The sequence below is a fragment of the Urocampus carinirostris genome, unplaced genomic scaffold (assembly GCF_059441175.1).
Source record: "Urocampus carinirostris isolate Australia breed hairy pipefish unplaced genomic scaffold, RoL_Ucar_1.0 HiC_scaffold_22, whole genome shotgun sequence".
Lineage (NCBI taxonomy): Eukaryota > Metazoa > Chordata > Actinopteri > Syngnathiformes > Syngnathidae > Urocampus > Urocampus carinirostris.
The window spans coordinates 542,133-564,413 of record NW_028283129.1 but is presented as its reverse complement, the minus strand read 5'-3'; the positions used below and the strand labels follow the sequence as shown (position 1 = coordinate 564,413).

General features: G+C 40.2%; 1 protein-coding gene, 1 long non-coding RNA gene and 1 pseudogene across 4 annotated transcripts in view; 1 reads left to right on the top strand and 2 right to left on the bottom strand.

Moving 5' to 3' along the window:
• LOC148345873 (uncharacterized) overlaps positions 1-7,909 on the bottom strand; it is a 20,981-nt gene extending 13,072 nt beyond the window's left edge. The window contains exon 1 of the long non-coding RNA XR_015848391.1: positions 7,534-7,909. This is a non-coding gene — a long non-coding RNA (uncharacterized LOC148345873). The remainder of the gene's footprint in view (positions 1-7,533) is intronic.
• On the bottom strand, positions 5,074-5,158 carry LOC148345874 (U2 spliceosomal RNA; annotated as a pseudogene).
• Positions 7,526-22,281, top strand: LOC148345872 (uncharacterized). 3 transcript variants are annotated; one of them, XM_088325781.1, is made up of 3 exons: positions 7,526-7,770; positions 11,051-11,124; positions 19,784-22,281. In XM_088325781.1, the coding sequence occupies exon 3, from the start codon at positions 19,918-19,920 to the stop codon at positions 20,998-21,000; it is 1,083 nt and encodes a 360-aa protein (XP_088181907.1). In that variant the 5' UTR covers positions 7,526-7,770; positions 11,051-11,124; positions 19,784-19,917; the 3' UTR covers positions 21,001-22,281. The 3 variants fall into 3 exon arrangements, with proteins under 3 accessions (XP_088181907.1, XP_088181908.1, XP_088181906.1); XM_088325782.1 differs by lacking the exon at positions 11,051-11,124 and adding an exon at positions 10,364-10,481; XM_088325780.1 differs by lacking the exon at positions 11,051-11,124.

The following is a 22,281-nucleotide window of genomic DNA, read 5'->3' as shown; positions in this document are numbered from 1 at the left end:
CGCTGACATTCCTCGGTGGTGCATTACGGCTCTGACTGGGAGAACCTCATGAGCCACCATCCATGACAAGTCTCGTAGTCTGTTTGGGAGGGCAGGATGATTCACGTTGCTCCAAACCGTTGTGGATTCGCCAAACGCAAGCCCCCGCACAGGACTTACTGTTGCACGCTTTTGCACAATAGCAATAAGGGCCCTGTGGTTTTGTAAAGTGTGACATTCTTGTGTTTCCAAATCAAACTTCTTCAAAAAATCCCAAATAAAGAGATGTGTTGGTGGCAAGTTAAATGAAACTGGAATCAAACGATTGTTTGGTACAAGCTTTAGCTTCCGCAAATATGAGCCCATCCAAAACCGGGTCATTGCTTGACTTTTCGGGTTGTTGGGTGGGCCCACAGCGTTTTGGAAGTGGAGAGAGACATATTTGCTTCCCAGGAAAAGCTGGAGGTCAGGCACTCCTTTCCCCCCTTTTTCCTTTTCATTGTATCTCTTTTTATCCTTTCCCGCTTTGAGCCCCAGACAAAGCGAAAGATGGCTCGGTCCAGTTGTAACAGCACGTTTCTTTTAGGCATAAAAACTAAACTGATTGACATAAGCATTGGGAGGATGATCGCTTTGAGGATTAGGACCTTCCCCTCTATTGTCAGTTTTCTTAGTGACCATAAAACAAGTCTTTGCTTAACTTTCCTTGTCACGTCATCCCAGTTGGTCTCGCCTCCTCCATCCGCATTGAATTTTATCCCTAGGATTTTCTGGTCTGTCTTTAACACCGTCAGCGGCAGTCCTGCCTTTTCTGTCTCTTTCCACATTCCATAAAACTTCACTTGTGATTTTTCTCTATTTAGCCTTGACCCAGACGCCCTCCCAAACAGGTCAGTCAAGTCAAGGGCTCTTCCAACAGATGCGCGGTCAGTACATAAAATATTAAAATCATCCATGTACAAAACACACTTGGTAATTTGTCCCCCACTTCCTGGGATATTGATCCCTTCGACAAATCTATCTTTTCTTAACATTTGTGCCAAAGGTTCAATGCAAAGAACATAGAGAAGGGGAGACATAGGGCAACCTTGACGTACACCGCAGTTGATCTCGATTGCTTCCGATAAATTCCCGTTAATCATGAATTTGCTGTAGATGTCTCGGTATAGCAGTCCTACCCACTTGATGTATTTTTGGGGAAAACCACATTTTTGCAATACCCTGAAGAGGTATTGGTGCGAGACTCGATCAAAGGCTTTTTCAAAGTCTAGGTTTAGGACCGCTAGTCGCATGTTTCTGTCTCTCGCATAACAAATGGTGTCACGGATCAGCATGAGACTGTCGCTGATCTTCCTTCCCACAATGGCACAGGTTTGGTCTGGATCAACCAAGTCTCCCAAGACTACAGACATTTGTGTTGCTAGAAGCTTGCTGAAAATTTTACAGTCCACGTTTAAAAGCGTTATGGGTCGCCAGTTTTTTAAGTCAATTTTGTCTCCTTTTTTGTGCAATAGAGTAACTATCCCTATTCTGAAACTGTCTGGCATATGGTCTCGACTGGAAAATTCGTTAAAAACAGTAAACAGATTTGGTGCTAAAATATCCCAAAAAGTCCGGTAAAATTCGAGGTTGAGTCCGTCCTCCCCGGGTGATTTGCCTTTTTTCATAGGCTTTATGCAATCATTCAGTTGGTCTTGGGTAAAGTCCGATGTTAAAAAGGGGTCTTGACGCACTGATCTTGAAATATAATCTAATACATGCCCCATTTCATTCTCATGTGTTTCTTTCTTTTCAAATAATTTTTTGTAGTAGTCTTCGACCAATCTGGTTATTTCACTACTTTCCTTTGTTATTTGCCCGTTTTCGTTTTGAAGTTTAAAAAGCCCCTCATTTTTGCTCATAATTTTAAAAAAAAAATAGCGTGTACATTTTTCCCCTTCTTCTATTTCTCTTTCTCTGCTTCTTATTATGATGCCTTTGCTCTTTATTTCCGCCAAAGCGTTTAGTTCTTGTTTGGTCTCTTTGATTTCATCATTAAAGTCCATCCCCTTTTCTGTTAGGATGAAATAGCGTTGGAGTCTTCTTTGTAGTCCCGACATGCGTTTCATCTCTTTAAGTTTCTTGTTTTTCCCTGCATTTTTAAAAAAGGTCTGTGTTCGTTTCCTTGTCATTTCCCACCATTGTGCTCGTGAATCATACGAGTCTTGAAGGGCCTGCCAGTCTTTGTACAGCTCCCTGTATTGTGCGGCTAGAGCCTCATCCTCCAGCAGGGAGCAGTTTAACTTCCACAAACCCTTCCCAACAGTCATACCTGAAGGAAATGAGAAAGAGCAGGACAGTAGCAAGTGATCCGAAAAAAAAACTGGAATTAATCTTGCATCACTCTGTGCTAAACCCCTTGTAAATATGTAGTCTATTCGAGAGGCTCTGGCATTGTCACTACTGAACCAGGTGAAGCCCTCCTCTCCTGGATGTATGGATTTGAAACAGTCCACCAGTTTAAATGTCCGGCACATGTCTTGTAATAAAGTTGATGTTTTATCTACTATAAACTCCTCATCGGTCCTCTTTCTATCCTTCCTACTTAGGATGCAATTAAAATCTCCTCCCACGATTAGTGGTTGATGGCCTAGCATATGCGACTGAATGTCCTCTAAAAGTTCGTACCTGAGTTGTCTGTCGGCATGGCCGTATATGTTAATGAGGTTAAAATCATTCCCTATATAAGAAAGTCTTGCTAAGATTGCGCGTCCGTCTCTCATCACAGTACTCCCCTTTATGATGAGTTGAGGGTGGTTTATTAAAATGGCTACCCCATCGTTACGGTTTTTATTCGAGCCACTCCATAATGACGGATATGGCCAAATCTCTTCCCACTGTTTATAATTTTTTAGAAAGGGGATGCAGCAGTCCTGTAGTAAAAACACATCTGTTCTGATAGTTTTTAAGAACGATAAAACACTGTGAGCCTTAACCTTTGATCTCACACTTCTCACATTGATAGTAGAGAATGTAATGTTCATAATTGTTGTTAAAGTATTTAAACTAGTTAGACAAAACCGGGGGATCTGAGTCCATTCTTTGGTGATCATCGAGATCATCGAGAGTGTCACCTGTGTCAGACACATCACTTAAGAGTAGTACCTCATTTTGAGACTCACCGGGGAAAACTCTGGAACCCTCTGACTCTCTTTCTGTGGTTCCAGGTCTTCCCCTTTTTTCTGGGTTAGGGGGTGAGCCAGAGGACCTATCAAGGGGTCTCTTACTTCCCTGCCCACAAAGGGTCAGATTTTTTCCCTCCCCGACTTCCTCCGTCTCAACTTCATACAGTTCCCTTGTGGGCTTATTCACCGGCAACCGGCTTTCTTCTAAATCTTTTCTCTTTGTTTCTGTTTTTTTCACCACTCCCAATTTTGTCTTACTTTTACCCCTCTTTCCAGTGCCCGTATGGGTTTTTGGAGAGTCGTTCGCCTTTTCGATTTGTTTGTCTTCTCCAAATCCCGGCAATGGCGTAGCAAACAAATTTGCTAATTTGGACTCTCTTCCAGGCCCTTCCTGATTAATATGTGTTTTTGGAGTGGCAGTTGCCTTTTCTATTTGTTTGTCATGTCCAAATTCAGGTATTTTATGAGAAATCGAATTAGAATTTCCAGGTTCTTCCTGATTCAAATTTGATCCTCTGGTCTCTCCTCCAGGGGTTTTGGTAGGGACATCTGTTTTTTCAATTTGTTTGTCTTGTCCAATTTCTTTGTGCATTTCTTGATCAAATTCATTGGGTATTTCCATAACTTTATTCATTTTGTTCATCTTCATTGGGTATTTCTATAACTTTATTCATTTCTTGTTCATTTTCATTTTGTATTTCCATGACTTTATTAATTTCATTGTCTTTGTTATCTTTATTCATTTCATTGTCTTTGTGACATTTATTCATTTCATTATCTATGTTGTCTGACATCATTTCATTGTCTTTGTTGTCTTTGTTAACTGCCTTCCTAGCTTTCAATTTGTTAGCAAACGAATTCGGGCAGTTTCTATAGAGATGATTCGTTTCTCCACAGAGATTGCATTTTCTGCTATTGATACATTCCTCAAAGGAATGTCCAATTGTTCTGCACTTTCCACAAAAAATTCGATCACATACCTCAGCCAGATGCCCATGCTCACCACATTTGCGACAGAGTTTCGGTTGCCCTTGATAGTGGATAAAGCCACGGTTTTCCCCCAGGAATATAGTCGACGGGAGTTGTTTCAGTCCCTGAAAGCCCTGAGGATCTTGCCGTAAGTGGACGGGTACCCTCCAGGCACCAGTCCAATAGCCTTTCTCATCCCTCACCTTCATAGCCTGGCCTTTTACTGAGCAGTATCTACTCAACCAATAACAGACGTCATCAGCACTGATTATTTCACTAAACATTCTAACAATGACAATCTTGTTAGCATTATCAGTCAGCTTCTCCACTGTAAATCCAGAAAACTGGGACCTCACTCCCTCAAAGCGATTCCAAAACTCTTGATAAAGAGCCGCCGTTTCAAAACTCACATCAAAGCCCTTGCCAGAAGGCATTTTTATGACAGCATGTACCTCCTCCTTTTTAAACTTCAGAATCTTTTCAACAAACTTGTTAATAAAATCCAGCCTTGACATTCCCTCCGAAATTGCCACAACATCTTTGAGCAAGAATCTTACGCAGTTACGTCTCCGCCCGCCGGTATAATGCCCGGCCATGGCAGGACTCGGCTGCTTTACTTCTAACTATGTTAAAATGGCTAGAATTGTAAAATTAATAATTAACAATACTCTTAAAACCGACGCCAATGACAGTATAAACGCATAGAACGAGCAGTGCTAACCTGATGCGTCTACCATCATGCCCTGCCGGTGTCCACGTACATCGACTACAACTTTCGCAATTCAGATGGGGGTTTTGGGGTTTTTAAGGGTTATTGTTCTATCTTCGTTATTCATTATCCATTATCCGTTATCAGTCAGTTCATAATACGCTACAAAGCCTAGGAGCCGGGACACTTACTCTCAGCCAAAAGGCCAAGCTAAGGTCCTAGCCCTAAAGCCTTGCTGCGATCATTGCGAATGCACCGTTCCAGGAGGTACTGCAATACCAGGCCGATGCGTGGAGTGGACAGAGCAAGCTCTTATTCCATCTCCACTGAACACAAAGTTCACAGTTCAAAAATGCTGCTGGAAAATTGAAATTCCCTGCGGGGATAAATAAAGTATCTATCTATCTATCTATCTATCTACTAGCGTGTTGGTACCTTTAAAAGGCACGGTTTGGGATGAAAGTTATATTATTATTATTGAAGCTTTGAAAACTCTTTCGGTGTACCGTCTTTCTCCGTAAATATGTGTAACCATGTATAATATGTATTTGCAACTGTATACTTTTGTAATGTATTTATTTTAGAGATTTATCCTGTTATGTGTTCTATGGGCAAATCAAAAAGAAGGGGCGGAGCAAACGCGGGGTGATGGGAATTGGGGTAAAGCTGAGTTACCGGTAGATCTGTCTGTTGTCGCAGCGGACAATAGTGGATATATATTTTTCCCACCCTTAACTTTGGAAATATACATTTTGATTCCTTAGATTACTTTCAACAGGACCCGGACTTTACAAGTCTGCATCATACGTAAATTACGGCTATCACTTTCCATTTATGGTGCCAACTATTGTTCTAGAATTGTGTACTATCCATGAAGTTACAATCATGGAACTTACAGACTGATCTGGGTTAAACTTGTGATTGTGTTACAAGTAATAATGCGGGCGCACGCTGCTTATACATGGGTGCGGCTTGTGTAAGTGCAAAAGTGGCAAATCCGCCAAAAAGTTGTGGGTGCGGCTTATAATCAGGTGCGCTCTATAGTCCGGGATTTACGGTGTATATATATACATGTGTAAATATATATTTTTTTTTTCAGGAAATACTTGGATACACAATGGACACTCAACTAATAGACACCACAGAGCATGCTAAGCCACGCACACCGTAGTATGGTATCCATGTGTCACAAATGGAGAAAATGCCGCCGCCGAAACATCAACAGAAAGCAACTCTTTAGTCGATATTCCTCATTGCATAATCTGAAGAGAAATTATATGGCTATGGTAATTTATCTCAAAAGTCAGTAGATAAGGGTATCAAGTATTATAGGCAGAGTGCTATTCATGGCATCAAACTCTCCAGAGACGCTAACCTTGTAAGGGTGGATGCAAATTGTTGGCTATCGATGAGGAAGTTAGAAGCCCCGTACCAACAACGCATAGAAATAGATTCACATTTGTGAAAGATAGTCGTATTTAGATGATATACAATGAGTGATCCAGTCTATCAAATGTTTGTCTTTTATCAGCATATTTGGTATTGGAGTAATCTAAACGTAATGGAAAGTAATCCAGTTACATGACTGCAATATTATAGTATTCTGGTTATGTTACTAAAAACATTTTTCAAAAGGTAACTAGTATCTGTATTACATTTTGAGTAATCCCCCCAAACCTGTCTATGCTACAATATGCGCTACCTCTTACCGCCTTACTAAAGAGCCAAGCAATGCAAAGACTCAATAAGATGACAGACTCCCTAAACATTTACGGTTAACATAAGTTTTGCAGTCATCCCTTAACTCCATGTCGAAAAACGGTTGCAAAAATCAGTATGCTGTTGTCATGGGAGGTGATGTTTCCAAGAGTACATGACTGCAAGCTGCACTGTCCAACATAAACTGCACTGTCCTGCACCTTCAGTGTCAGTCCCGGAAATCACGTGATACATTACAAAATAAAATTGCAGGGTCACCGTCAGAGTAGCGCCTATTGCACAAGAAATCACGTGATATATTCCGAAATAAAATCGCAAGGGCAATTTCGGCGAAGTCATATCATGTCTATTTGTACAGCCCTTAATCACAGAAAGTCTCAAATAGTTTTACAGACTACCTTTACACCATCCTCTGAATTTAACCATATCGGCTGCAATCTAGATAAAGTTGTTGAACTGGAGAAAGAAAAAATGTCTTTCTGTACCATAACTGCCAAAACTCCACTGTCAGTATCTGACCAAAGATAGTAAAAAAAGGCCTAACTCTTTTACTTGGTGTCATCATTTGACGGGCTTTGGACCCTGGCCTGCTGCCTTTCTTACTGAAAATTCATGGAAAAGTGTAAATATAAGTTGATACATTATAACCCAAGCTCAAAAAAGATTAAAATAAATTATTTCATCAGGGCCCATTGAATGGGTACCGAGACATATGACAGAGCTCAACAATTTTTCAATTTAATCTTGAATCATTTAAAAAACATTTTTAAAATGAAAAAAAAAAAAAGTTTATTTGTTCTGCGCGTGCGAGCTTCAGACAGTAAAAAAACAGTTACGATCCCGAAAAGTGCATCCTTGAGTCCTATGCGTAATTTCAAAATCATTCTAATATTTACAAAAACATCACAATTTTCATAAGAGGATGATTTATAAAATATACCAAAATTAAAAGCTATTTTGTGAAGCAAAAATAGTTTTGTAGACTCCGCCCACCTTCTTTGTCCTTCCGAGTCAAGCTCAGGTTGTTTTCGGCTCCGTGGCGTTCCGCTCCAGCCGTATATTACGTTTGTCTCGTTCAAAGTCTAGCGATACCTTCAAACTCGACTGAAATGTACTGCAGGGGGAAAGGACATTTTAAAGGGGAGCTTCAAGAAGAGACCGAGCGAAAACATCGACGGCCGGACCAAGTTAGCATTAGCAAGCAACTACAAGTTGTGTTGAAAGGAGCAGGTTGGTCCTTTTACTTTTAACAACATCTTTGGCGTCTTCTTTTCTACTCCCAATGTGATTTTACAATATTTCATCCAAATTGAGCTATATAGCTTTATATCATGGATCACCAACGTTCCTCCAGATGAGAGCTACTTTTGTGACGTACTAGTGCAAAGGGCACCTAGTTTGATATGAATTTATGTAAAAACGTATCATGTCATTACTGTGTTGGTACTATGTTATTACCAAGTTGTTATTCAAAGTAGGGTTCAATAGACTCAAGTCAACCACTAAAACACATTTGACTAGAAAATAGCAAAGACCTAGTGTAACCGCGGTATACCTGTCCCACCAAAGATCCACATTCACGCAAGACTGGATGATGAGGCTTTTATTACAGTTGCTGCAATGAGAGACACAAGATATCCACAACATGTGGTTAGCACCTCCGCTGGCTTTCAACATGTTTGCAGCGCGCTGTAGACTGCTAACAATCTCCGCGTTCCGGTTGGCTAAACTAAACCTTGCCCCATACCAGCATGTGGCACTGTTGGACTCGTCATTGCAGGACTGCCTACCTCACATTTGCACAAATATTTTCTTGGACTTGGCTTAAACGTGTCCAGCTACGATTCTTCTTTTGTTGGGTTTGTCCATATTTGGTCTTCCCAAACCTTATTGTCCTGAATTTCCATCATCTTCAAATTTATCTCTTAATTCAGTGTTGCTAACTCCTGTTGGTGGTTCTTTGTTAAACTCTTTCCTCTATGGTCTTCTACTCCGTTTTCATACTTCAAGTAGAATTTCAGAATCGATTTCACTTTTTGAAACTCAAGTCTGGCTGCCATCATTTAGTTCATTTAATTCAGTTCATGACCATGGGTGAGGGTAGGAACATAGAGTGACTGGTAAATACAGTGCATCCGGAAAGTATTCACAGCGCTTCACTTTTTCCACATTTTGTTATGTTACAGCCTCATTCCAAATTGTATTAATTTAATCTCTTATCTCAAAATTCTACAAAAAATACTCCATTATGACAGTGTGAAAAAGTTTTTTTTTACTCTTTTTGAATTTATTAAAAATAGAAAACTAAGAAATCACATTCACATAAGTATTCACAGCCTTTGCTTGATACTTTGTTGATCCACCTTTGGCAGCAAATACAACCTCAAGTCTTTTATAATATGATCCCACAAGTTTAGCACACCTATCTTTAGGCAGTTTTGCCCATTCTTCTTTGCAATAAGTCTCAAGCTCAATCAGGTTGGATGGGAGACGTTTGTGCACAGCCATTTTCAGATCTCTCCAGAGATGTTCGATCGGATTCAAGTCTGGACTCTGGCTGGGCCACTCCAGGACATTCACGGAGTGGTTCTGAAGCTAATCTTTTGAGATCTTGGCTGTGTGCTTTGGGTCGTTGTCCTGCTGAAAAATGAACCTTCGCCCCAGCCTGAGGTCAAGAGCGCTCTGGAGCAGGTTTTCATCCAGGATATCTCTATATATTGCTGCATTCATTTTTCCTTCTATTCTGACTAGTCTGCCAGTTCCTGCTGCTAAAAAACATCCCCACAGCATGATGCTGCCACCACCATGCTTCGCTGTAGGGATGGTATTGGCCAGGTGATGAGCGGTGCCTGGTTTCCTCCGCCTGGCATTCACACCAAAGAGTTCAATCTTTGTCTCAACAGACCAGAGAATTTTGTCTCTCATGGTCTGAGAGTCATTCAGGTGCTTTTTGGAAAATTCCAGATGGGCTTCCATGTTCCTTTTACTAAGGAGTGGCTTTCGTCTGGCCACTCTACCATACAGGCCTGATTGGTGGATTGCTGCAGAGATGGTTGCCCTTCTGGAAGACTCTCCTCTCTTCACAGAGGAACGCTAGAGCTCTGACAGAGTGACCATCGGGTTCTTGGTCACCTCCCTGACTAAGGCCCTTCTTCCCCGATCGCTCAGTTTAGAAGGCTGGCCAGCTCTAGGAAGAGTCCTGGTGGTTCCAAATGTCTTCCATTTTCGAATAATGGAGGCCACTGTGCTCATTGGGACCTTCAAAGCAGCAGAAATGTTTCTGTATCCTTCCCCAGATTTGTGCCTCAAGACAATCCTGTCTTGCAGGTCTACAGACAGTTCTTTTGACTTCATGCTTGGTGTTTGTGCTCTGACATGCACACTCAACTTAGGGACCTTATATAGACAGGTGTGTGCCTTTCCAAATCATGTCCAATCAACTGAATATACTGGAGGTGGACTCCAATTAAGCTGTAGAAAGATCTCAAGGATGATCAGTGGAAAAAAGATGCACCTGAGCTCAATTTTGAGCTTCATGGCAAGGGCTCTGAATACTTATGTAAATGTGATTTCTTAGTTTTCTATTTTTAATAAAATCAAAAAAAGTAAAAAAAAAAAAAAACGTTTTCACACTGTCATAATGGAGTATTCTGTGTAAAATTTTGAGATAAGAGATTAAACTAATACAATTTGGAATGAGGCTGTAACATAACAAAATGTGGAAAATGTGAAGCGCTGTGAATACTTTCCGGATGCACTGTAGATAGATAGAGATAGATACTTTATCCATCTCCGAAGGTAAATCGAGAGCTTTGCCTTTCAGCTCAGGTCCTTCTTAACCACGACAGACTGGTACTGGCACCGGTTATACAGGGACCTCACACCTCATAAGACTGTCTGGTTCGCCATACTTCAGAAGAACCCCCAGCAGATGTAAAGAGGTCAGGACCTCTGCTTCTGTTCCAGGAAGGATATTTGTGGTCCCCATATCCTTTCAAATTTTTCAGTTTTGTCTTTTATGATGTACCGAATTTTCTCTACGTGTAGCGTGTCTGTCAGTTCCGTCAGCCATCTTCTCCTTGTGGGCACCTCTTTTCCTTTACAACACAATAATATGAGTTTTTTTGCTGTAACGATTCTGTAGGAAATGAGCTGTTGTTGCACCACTGTTAATGCATAGGATACTTTTGATATTCCAAAGATTATCATATGCGGTTCAGGTTCTATCTGCCTGCCGAATATTCTTAAGAAAAGATTAAAAATATCAACCCAAAAAATGTATTACAAAGTGCGAAGCTGTGCAACAGGTCGGCCTCGATAGACTCACATTTCTCACACATGGGAGACATTTCAGGAAAGATACTATGTAGTCTTACTTTGGGCGTAATGAATTCTGTGGGCAACCTTAAATTGAATTAGACGGTGCCTAGCATTTAAGGAGCAGATTTGAATATGTTCCAGGCTGGCTAGACATGTTTGGCTCAGAAATACCTTGCAATTTGTCACATAGGAAAGTCATTGAATGGTCACCTGCGCTAGACAGCCATCCAATTGATCAGGGTTTGCATTTTTGGATCCAGTCAGGTATGTATTCAGATTCAGGAATCGGTGAGTCCATGGTAGGTCATATTTTTCCTGAAGTTGTTCAAATGATGCAAAGAGCCCTCTATGAAAAGGTCCCCATTTCCTTCCAACTGTTAAAAAAGCCATCCATATTAGAGTTGGGAAAATAATGGATTCGATGCAATAGGTAAAATAAAAAAAAACTATCTTCCTATTTGCTTCCATATCTTTTTTGTGTTTATATAATTGGATTTTGCCCAAAGGTATATTTACCAATCTCCACAAGAGAGAGTATAACTGCTCCAATCGCATAGGGCTGACAGTCTTCCCTCTTCATCCTCAGCCAGCAGGACGACATTGAAGTGTCATCCAGCCATGCTGAGTCCGAGCAAAGGCCTGCTGCAGTAACCCATGAATTTGGACAAAGCAAGTCCGCCATCCATCTTAGATTACATAGATGATCTTTTTTAATCCTACGTGATTTAGGATTATAAATGTATAATGTATAATAGGATAGTTGCATCTAATTTTATGAATAAGCTTTTACTGATGATATTGGTATGTTCTGTAGGAGATATGAGAATCAAGGAAGATTATCTTAATTGCATTAACTCCACCTAATTACGAGATTGGCTAATTACGAGTTTTCCAAAATTTTATACGGTTTTTAAGTTTCTCCATTAAGGGAGTAAAGTTTGTGTCAAACAAAGCTTAATATTTTTGGGTGATCACAATCCCTAAATATGAAAAAAATTCCACAGTTAACTTAAAGGGGAATCGTCTTATCAAACCTTCATCAGTAACTTATTGGCTTGATCTCACTCTTAGTCAAATTAATTGTATAAACTAATAATGTTACAAACAAATCAATTCTATCCATCTACCATGGTCATATCCCTCAAGAGGGGTGACTGACAGCAAGACACACACATACAATAACAAAGAAAATAAAAGGGAAATAAATAGCAAAAAAAAAAAACACACAAAATATTTTGGACCATGACCAACCCAATTGCCCAAACAAGTTAGGCATCTCGGCACCCAAGTTGGTCATGCTTTCGTCCCGCCAGATGAAATGGAACACCAGAAAGCGGCCATGACACTCGGGTCAGGGTGACACAACACACAGTTTTGTTCAACAGCAGGGCCCGACAGCTTTCACTAGTTTACCCCTGCCACATCATACGGGTGCCCTGCCCATCCTTAAGAACGCGTCCACAATCCCACTATCCTTTCACAACACCTCTCCACTCCTTTCTATCACCAACAAGAGCTCTAGCTTCCATTATATTTAGACCTCTTTCCTGAAGTGCACTCATAACACCATCCATCCACGTCAATCGCGTCCTTCCTCTTGGTCTCCTTCCATTTACTTCTGCTCTGTAGATCTTCTTCAACATTCGCTCCTTATCCGTCCTCTCCATATGTCCAAACCAACCGAGTCTCTCCTATCAACACGCTTGCTCAGTTCCACGACTAATCCAGTTCTGTCTCTCACAATTTCATTTCTCAGTCTATCCAATCTTGTCACTCCTAACATAGTCCTCAAACACTTCATCTCAAAAACATTCATCTTCCTTCTTAAATCTGCGTTCAGGCTCCAAGTCTCTGCACTATACAAGACAGTCGGCACAATCACACTCTCATACAGTCCCCTCTTAACATCCATACTCATACTCTTGTTGTTCATCACTCTCCTCAGAGCACCCAAAACCTTGCTTCCTTGATTCACTCTGTGCAATACCTCGCACTCCATTCCACCTACTGCAGCCACATCACAACCCAAGTACCTAAAGCTTTGAACTTCTTCCAGCACCTGTCCATGCAACCTGATTTCTAACGTCATGCCCACTCCATCACTTGAACACTTCATCACCTTACTCTTCCCAACATTGACACATAACTTACGCCTATCACATACTCTTCCAAACTCCGTTACCAACCTTCTCAATGTTTCCTCGGAATCAGCCATAAGCGCTGTGTCATCTGCAAACAACAACTGACTTACCTGCCTCACTGTTCCACTGTTGTCCATCATGTCTACACCTCTGCCAAATACTCTTGCATTCACCTCTCTCACCACACCATCCATGTACACATTAAACAGCCATGGTGACATCACACACCCCTGTCTCACACCAGTCAACACAGGGAACCACTCACTTGTCTCACTCTCTACTCTTACACATGCTCTGCTGTTCATATAAAAACTCTTCAATGCTTCCAAGAAATTTCCACCCACTCCATACATCACCAGCACTTGCCACAACACCTCTCTATCAACTCTGTCATACACCTTTTCCAAGTCCATGAAAGCCAAATAAACATCCTTACCTTTTGCAAAATATTTCTCACACACCTGTCGTACTGCAAACACCTGATCCACACATCCTCTTTCTTTCCGGAAACCACTCTGCTCCTCCATCACCACCTCATTCGTTCTTTCTCTCACTCTCTTAATCAAGACTCTTCCATACAGTTTACCCGGCACAGACAACAAACTGATAATTGCTACATTCATACTTATAACCTTTACCCTTATACAATGGCACCACACATGCACTACACCAATCAACAGGAACCACACCACTTAAAAAGCATACATTCAACAAGCGTACTAACCAGTCAATCATAGCTGTGCCACCTTTTTTCAGGCATTCAGCAGAACAACCATCCAACCCAGGTGCCTTCCCCCCTTTCATTTCTTTCACTGCCTCTTGCACCTCCCATGTTTCCACAGGCTTCACATTTAAATCACCCAACACGGGCATTCTCTCCATACCACCGATTGCCTCGACTCTCACTTCTCTCCCATCCTCCACATTTAGCAACTCCTCAAAATACTCTGCCCATCTCATCCTGACTGCACTACGCTAACCAGCAATCTACCATCCTTATCTTTCACTTTCTCTTCCTTTCCAGACTCACTGTTTCTTACTCTTTTCACTTCTTTCCAGAACACTTTTCTCCTTTCCTCAAAGTTCACTCCTATCTTTCGACACCATTCATCATTTGCTTTCCTTTTCGCTGCTTCCACTGCCACTTTTACCAAACTTTTCTTCACCTTATATCTTTCATACGCACCGCCACTCTTATCTTGCAGCCACTCCTCAAAGGCACGTCTCTTTTCTGTCACATTCTCTGATACCTCATCATTCCACCATTCACTTCCTTTCCTAATACCTCGACCAACTTTTCTCATTCCACACACCTCTTTTGCACTCCTCAACACTGCCTCTTTAAAACACTTCCATTCAATTTCCACACTCTCCATTTCTCTTCTACTAACTCGTTCATACTCTTCCTTTATCCTCTCTTTAAACTCTTTCCTTTTCTGCCTTATTCAACTCTCACATTTTCACCTCTTTTCTCACACTCTTCTTATAACTAGCCCTCCACGATCCATCTATTCTCAGTTTTCCTTCCACATAAAAATGATCAGACATACCACTCATTTCACCTCTGTAAACATGCACATCCAACAATCTACTTAACATCCCTTTCTTAACCACTACATAATCCATCAGTGCTCTGTCCACCAACTTTCCACTATCCACTCTGACAAAGGTATACTTATTCACGTCCCTCTTTTTAAACAATGTATTTCCAATCACCAACTCATTTTCCACACATAACTCAATCAATTTCTTCCCACTCTCTTTTCTTCCTGGTACTCCATATACACCAATCACATTTTCAACCGTTTCATCACCCACTCTAGAATTCAGGTCACCTAGTATTACCACTTTCCACCCTTCTTTCGCACTTGCCACACAAGTCCTTCCAGAACTCCTCTCCTCAGCGCTTCTCTCTGAACCAGGTCCATATGCACTTATAAACATCCATACTTCTACACCCCACTTCAACCTCACCCACATCAATCTGGAAGATATCTCTTTCCACTCCATCAGTTTTTCCTTTGCTTTCTCTTTTACAAGCACAGCCACTCCTTCTCTAGCATGTCCACCTGCAACTCCAGACCTTCTACCATACATACCTCCAAGCTGTAATTCACCCTTTCCTTTCATCTTTGTTTCACTCAAAGCTAACACATCAACCTTCCTTTTAGTCATCATCTTTCCGATATCCTCTTTCTTCCACTCAGTCGCTTTACTTCCACATCCTCTCACATTTAATGACGCTATAACTGGGGTTTGTGAGACCTTTCGGTCACCCAGCCCCCTTTCTTTGCCTTGCTGTCTCTTAGGGAGTAGAGATAGAGAAGAGAGGATCCCCAGTCCCCTCGCTCCCTCCACTTTAGTCGCCTCTTACGACACACAGCGGACCATGGTGGGAGAATTCTCTTACCTCTCACAAGGCAAAATCAATTAGTTCCAAAATATGTGGGATTGTAGTTTCTGGTCGGGTTACATACAGAAGAATGTCATCTGTGTACAAGGGAAAACCTTTTCTGTATTAAGTATTTTCTGTGTTAAGCCATGTATGGCAGGGTCTTCTCTAATTGTTGGTGCGAGGGGCTCCAGAGCTAAAGCAAACCACTAAGGGCTCAATACACATCCCTGTTTGCAACCCCTACCTAGCATGAACAACGTTGTCTGATTGGTCACTATCCTGGCAGAGGGATTGCTGAAGAATAGCCTAATCCAAGCGATGAACCCGTCTCCAATCCCAAATTTTCCCAAAACTGAAAATAAGTAAGAAAATTCTACCTGGTCGAAAACATTTTACACATCTAGGCTCATCACAAGGTCTTCCCCAAAGCCTCTGGGGGTGCATGACATTAAAAAGGCGTCTATTTTTGGGATAAAACCTGATTGGTCTGGGTGCACCATTTTGCTCTTACAGACAATAAGCCGCCTTGCCAAGGTTTTAAGCTTGAATCTTCTGATCCGTATTTAAAAGGGAAATTGGCCTATTCGTCTCTATCCTTCTTGGGGATCAAGGTGATAATGGCTTCATTCAAGGTGGGTGGTAGGGTGCTATCTTTCATAGCTTTGTTATACATTTTATGCAGGTAGGGAGCCAAAGTTCTACTAAATTGTTTATACAACTCATTACTCAGACCATCAGGGCCAGGGCCTTATCCATTTTTAAGTGATTTAATACAGTAGAATCCATGATGTCTGCACACGTATTTTTTTGCATCCAGTCTCTCCCTATCAGACTGGTCAAGCTCTGGTAAACTACATGAACCTAAAAATGTTTGCATTACTCCTGGCTTCTGCAGTACTCTAAGAAGAGTACAGCCTTTTGGAGAAACTTTTGAATTCTCTATAAATATCTTCATGTTGAGTGTGGAGAACACCGAAGTCAGATCTTATTTTGTGTATAGTTTGGTACTTTCCAATTTGGATAATTGTCCTGCTAGCAATTTTTCTGGTTTATCACCAAATTGAAAATATTTTTGTTTCACATGCAGAAAAGCTCTACTTATTTGGTCAGATAATAAATGGTTAAGTTTAATTTTAAGGCTCAAATCCAGTTATATTTTTTAGTTGATGGGTTTTGAGCGCTATCCAAATCTAATCGTCTTATTTCTTCTTCCAGCTCTGTTTTTTTCCTGTTGTGTTTTTTTGGCACTGAATTGATATGATACTATGCACCCTCTCAAAAAAGCCTTAAAAGTCTCCCATAATAACACGGACGAGATGTCATCCTTATCGTTAGTATTGAAAAACAAGGCAATATTCCCTTCCAAGCATTCACACAACTTTTTGTTGTCAAGTAGCTGAGGGTTAAACCTCCAATTATATTGTGGTGTAGTAATTTTATCCATTTTCAAAGTAAAGGAGACAGGTCCATGGTCAGATATTATGGTATTATGATATTTAGGATTAGAGTCATATGGTAGCAGTTTTCCATCCACCAAGACATGGTCAATTTGGCTATACATATTGTAGACCCTTCAGTGAAAGGAATACTCTCGGCCTTTTGGATTAAGTAATTCCAGAGGTCTACTATTTTCATGTTATCAATGTATGTTTTCATCAGGTTACCAGATTTCGATGAGGTTACTTTTTGAACGTTTGCTTTATCCAAAAGGGTCTCAAAAACAAAATTGAGCTCAGATCCAATTATTAGGTTGGTGCTTGAAATATTTGGTATTAAACTTAAAACTTTCCTAAAAAATTCAGTGTCATCATAATTTGACCCAAAAATATTCAATAGTGTTAAATGGACAGAATGCAATTCTCCCTGGACCATCACGTAGCGTCCATTCTTGTCTGATTTTGTTGATAAATGTTTAAAAGCCACTCCATTTCAAATCAAGATTGCTGTTCCTTTAGCTCTGAATGAGAATTTTGAGTGGCATATTTGACTTCTCGCCTATATCTCAATTTCCCATGCTCATCGTTTATCAAATATAGCTCCTGCAGTTCTCTTATACCTAGCCACTCCTTTGCACATCCGTTCTCCTCTGCACTATTGTATTCCAGTGTTATTGTTATTGTATAGTGACTTGTTTACTGCCCATTTTGCACATCTGGTTAGCTGCTCCTCTTGCACTCTTTGCACTACTGTATAATAATAATAATAATAATTTTCTTTGTATTGTCATTCTTTGTAAAGAACGAAATGTCCTGACCCGTTGTAGCTATAATTATTTAGCATATTATTAGTACTTCAATACTCTAACGCAGTACAACATTTATTTATATCTGTACATTCAAGGAAACTGTGCGGGTCAGATGTATCAACATTTTCTTATGTATACACGTGTACAAGAATGACAATAAAGTATATCTGAATCTGCAGGAATATTATATCCGCCTGTAGGTTTTTCAATGTTGGTGTTATGAGTGCACTGCAGGAAAGAGGTCTAAATCTAGTGAAAGCTAGACCTATTGTTGGTGATAGGAATGAGTGGGTTGTTTGGGCGCGTTCTAAGTGTATGATGTGGCAGGGGTAAACCAGTGAAAGCTGTCGGGCCCTGCTGTTGAACAAAAGAGTGTGTTGTGTCACCCTGACCCGAGTGACATGGCCGCTTTCTTGTGTCCCGTTTCATCTGGAGGGACGAAAGCATGACCAACTTAGGTGCCGAGGTGCCTAACTTGTTTGGGCATTTGGATTGGCTATGGTCCAAAAATTGTATGTGGGTTTTTTTTTTGATATTTTTTCCCTTTTATTTTCTTTGTTGTTGTATGTGTTTGTCTTGCTGTCGGTCACCCCTCTTGAGGCATATGACCAAGGTAGATAGATAGGTTTTTCAAATGGGAAAGCACCTTACCTCTTTTTGTTTGATTGTTGATACCATTGACATTCCATGAACAAAACAAGACTTATCCTGCATCAACGAATTGAAGAAAGGTTATTGATATCCGGGTTCTATGGCCCACCCTATATGGACTGAACATTAAGTAGCGCTCTATTCCACCCCATACCCCTTTAAGACCTAAGCTAAGAAATAGAAAACAAAATAAATACAAAGAACCTGAAAAAACATGATTGGCAGAATCTTAATCATTGCTTCCTATAGAAACCTGTCTTTAACCCTATCGCTTAGGGGGAGACTCCCAGTACAAATGAAAAGTTTGTCATTAAAGATAAATGAAAAATCTTATGGTTCAGGCCCACCTTCCCATAAACCACAGGCTCTTATTAATCCTTTTGTATAATAACTAAGCATTCTCAACCCCTCACTGCACACAAAGTCACGTGCAGTGTTTCAAGACGGGCATAGCCACAAAAAGAAAAAGATACATAAATATATATCTAAATATATATAGTCATCATTAATGCCAAATATGTATGTGCATGTATGTATGTTTATATATTATATATATACATGCACAAACATATACACACACAAGCTGCATCAGAATTTAAAAAGGAGGTAGTCAACTTGACAGAGAGCCCATGTGCATGTCTTTTCTCAATGTTCGAAGTCTTACTTACGCCACACTGAGTCTGTTGAAAACGATGGGGAGAGAAACAACAGGAAATAAATCCTGTCAATTAAACATATTTATCCAGTTGGAAAGTGTTGGTCATAGAATATTGGGCTGCTTCTGCTTACTTAAAGAGGTAAGTATGATCCCCATGCTCCACCCGAAGCAACGCAGGGTGGACGAGGTAACATTTAATCTTCCTCTGGTACGGTCGGGATTTCACCTCTCTAAAGGAGGTGCGTTGCTTGGAAGTATATTGGCTGTCATCTGTTAAAAAACGGACCTACACTCCGTGACATGAATTGTGTAGCATTTTGTCCACCCGCCTCTAGGTACTTCTCGTCGATATTGGTCACCCTCAAGTTGAATCTCCTTCCACGGTCCTCAGCGTCAACACCGTGCTCGCGCAGTGTTTTATTTTCCGGCATTAAGCACCTCACAGGTTGCCTCCAAAGACGCTATCTTTTCGCTGTAAGAGTTAAGCCCTTTCTCGAGGTGCTTGATGCGCTTCTCGTGATCCACTTGGTTATGCCTTTTGGATTGAATGCAAACATTGAGAGGGCTTTCATAGAATCGTCTTTCTTGTCATTGATAACAAAGTAGTGTACATGACAACACAGTTCTGCCTGGCACTCCAATTAAACATGAAATAAGACTTTTGGGAGGAAAAAAACCAAAACACCATATTCCTGTAAAGCGTTTTATAGTCATTTAAATTATTTTTGCAAATATGCCTGAAGGATTTTTGTTGTGATGCATTTGCTGTTAAAAAATACATTTTTCTTGTGTGTAGAGATTTTACAAAACCTTTTGTGTCTTGTGTCCTGCAGACATCAGTTAAGAGCATCTTCTTCCTTGGCAACAGGAGACAAAGTTGTCTGGCATCAAAAAAGAGGAAAATGAGATTTTAGAGACAGTTGACGTCAAAAAGGAGGATGAAGTTTTGGAGTTTGATCATGATGAAATGGAAGAGGACAAATTTGAGCCTATTGTAATTAAAAAGGAGGAAGATTTGAGAGAGTTTCCTGTGATTGAGGCCTGTTTAACCCCGAAACAAGAAGACGGAAATGAAAAGAACAAGGAGAAAATGTCTCAAGGCACAATCTCCTGTCAACATGTTACAACTGTTGATGACAATACATCAAACTCAGCAAAAAATATTAGCAACAAACAGTCAGAAGGTGATAATACTTATCACAAATTTTTGCACTGTGGGAAAACATTTCGATCCAAATCTTATTTGAATTCACATGTCATTTTACATGCGGGTGACAAATATTTTGCCTGCTCAGTTTGTGGTCTAAACTTTACCCGCAAATCACACTTACTAATTCACGTCAGAACCCACACAGGTGAAAAACCTTTTGCCTGCTCAGTTTGCGGTCAAAGATTCAGCCGGAAATCAGACTTAAAAATCCACACAAGAACCCACACTGGTGAAAAACCCTTTCTATGCTCAGTTTGTGGTCAAAAATTCAGCCTGAAATCCAACTTAAAAATCCACACGAGAACCCACACTGGTGAAAAACCCTTTGCTTGCTCAGTATGTGGTAAAAAATTCACCCACAAATCCCACTTAAAAAGGCACACAAGAACACACACTGGTGAAAAACCTTTTGCCTGCTCAGTTTGCAGTAAAACATTTTCAGATGGTGGGGATTTAATGAGACACACAAGAAGCCACACTGGTGAAAAATCATTTGCCTGTTTAGTATGTGGTCAAAATTTCACAGAGAGTGAGAGCTTAAAAAGACACGCAAGAATCCATACTGGTGAGAAACCCTTTGCATGCTCAGTTTGTGGTCAAACATTTACCCAGAGAGGTACCTTAAAAATCCACACAACAATCCACACCAGTGAAAAACATTATATTTGCTCTGTTTGCGGTCAAAGATTCCGCCATAAAGGAAGCTTGAAAAGACACCTAAAAACCCACTGTGATAAGAAACAATATTCTTGTTCAGTTTGTGGTCAAACAATCTCTACTCAAGTCAAAGTTCAGGATCACAAGTGTGTTGGTGAGAACAGCAGTCATCTCTCTGTTTGATATGAGCTCATTGTTTGCATTTAAAAAAACACTGAATTAATTCATTTGTCTACTCTTGACTTGAGTGATATGTATAAACTCAGCCCTTTTTATTGTTGTTCTCGTTATGAAAATGTTTTTTTTTTTAAATGCACAAGTCTTGCAGCTTGTTTCCTTTTTCGATTCATTAAATGAAACTAAATGATGAATATCAATACAGTAATTACTATGATATAGTATACATTTCCTGTTGACTTAAACTAGTTAGCCTCTTTACAGGGTGGTTGTGTCACCCTGACCCGAGTGACATGGCCGCTTTCTTGTGGAAAAATAATTATTCCAGGTTAACTGAATTAGCGCATCTTGATCTAGTCTGGCTTTATAGGTTGCACGTTTGCCAAGTCAGGGTGAAAAGAAGCAGCTATCTCAAGCCACCTTTATATCTCATCTCATCTCATTAGCTGCACCGCTTATCCTCAGTAGGGTCGCGGGGCCACCTTTATATAGTTGGGATAAATGTATGTTGCGAAAAATGCACTGACACCTCAAATACAAACCCCTGGATGCATTTTAGAATCACGCATCTGAAAATGGAAAAGTGTACCCCATGGTCTTTTCCAGTCGCTGAACATCAATTCCTGATAGTGAGGATGAATTCAAACAAGATAAGAATTATATCCCTGTTTAATCCCTCATATATATCTTGGTTCAATCCCTTGTATGGGTTTTGTGCAATACCCCCTCCCCCGTTTAAAAAAAATCTCATTCTCATTGTATGACTTTACCATTTATAAATATATCTTTAATCAAAGCATACTTATACTAGGATTTCATTATTTGCATCACATGTAAGCATATTTGAAATGTGAATTTGTTGGTGGATATTTTTTGTACATTGTTCTATAGACGAGTTGTTTTTTTTTCTACAGAATGCGATTTTCAGTGATTCAAAAACGTCATAAATTTAGATTTGATCAATAATCAAAGCATCTTAAGTTAATTCCAAGTGTCCAAAGTTTTAAGGAGACAAGAGATGAACTATCTTTTCCCATCAGCCCTTGTTGGGTTTCTATTTCACTGATCTCATCCTCTTTTTTTGTATTGATCTGACTGCATTTGATTTGGTCTCGTTAAACTGTGATTCTGTCATTTATGTTTTTATTTTTTGCAATTTGTAAATAACGTATGGTGTCTGCTGTGTGATTGTCATGAAAGTATTCAGACTTGAGTCATTATGTCGCTGTCTCATCAACAAATAGAAACCATTTCTTTACTTTTATTTACAATAAATAGTTGCTTTCA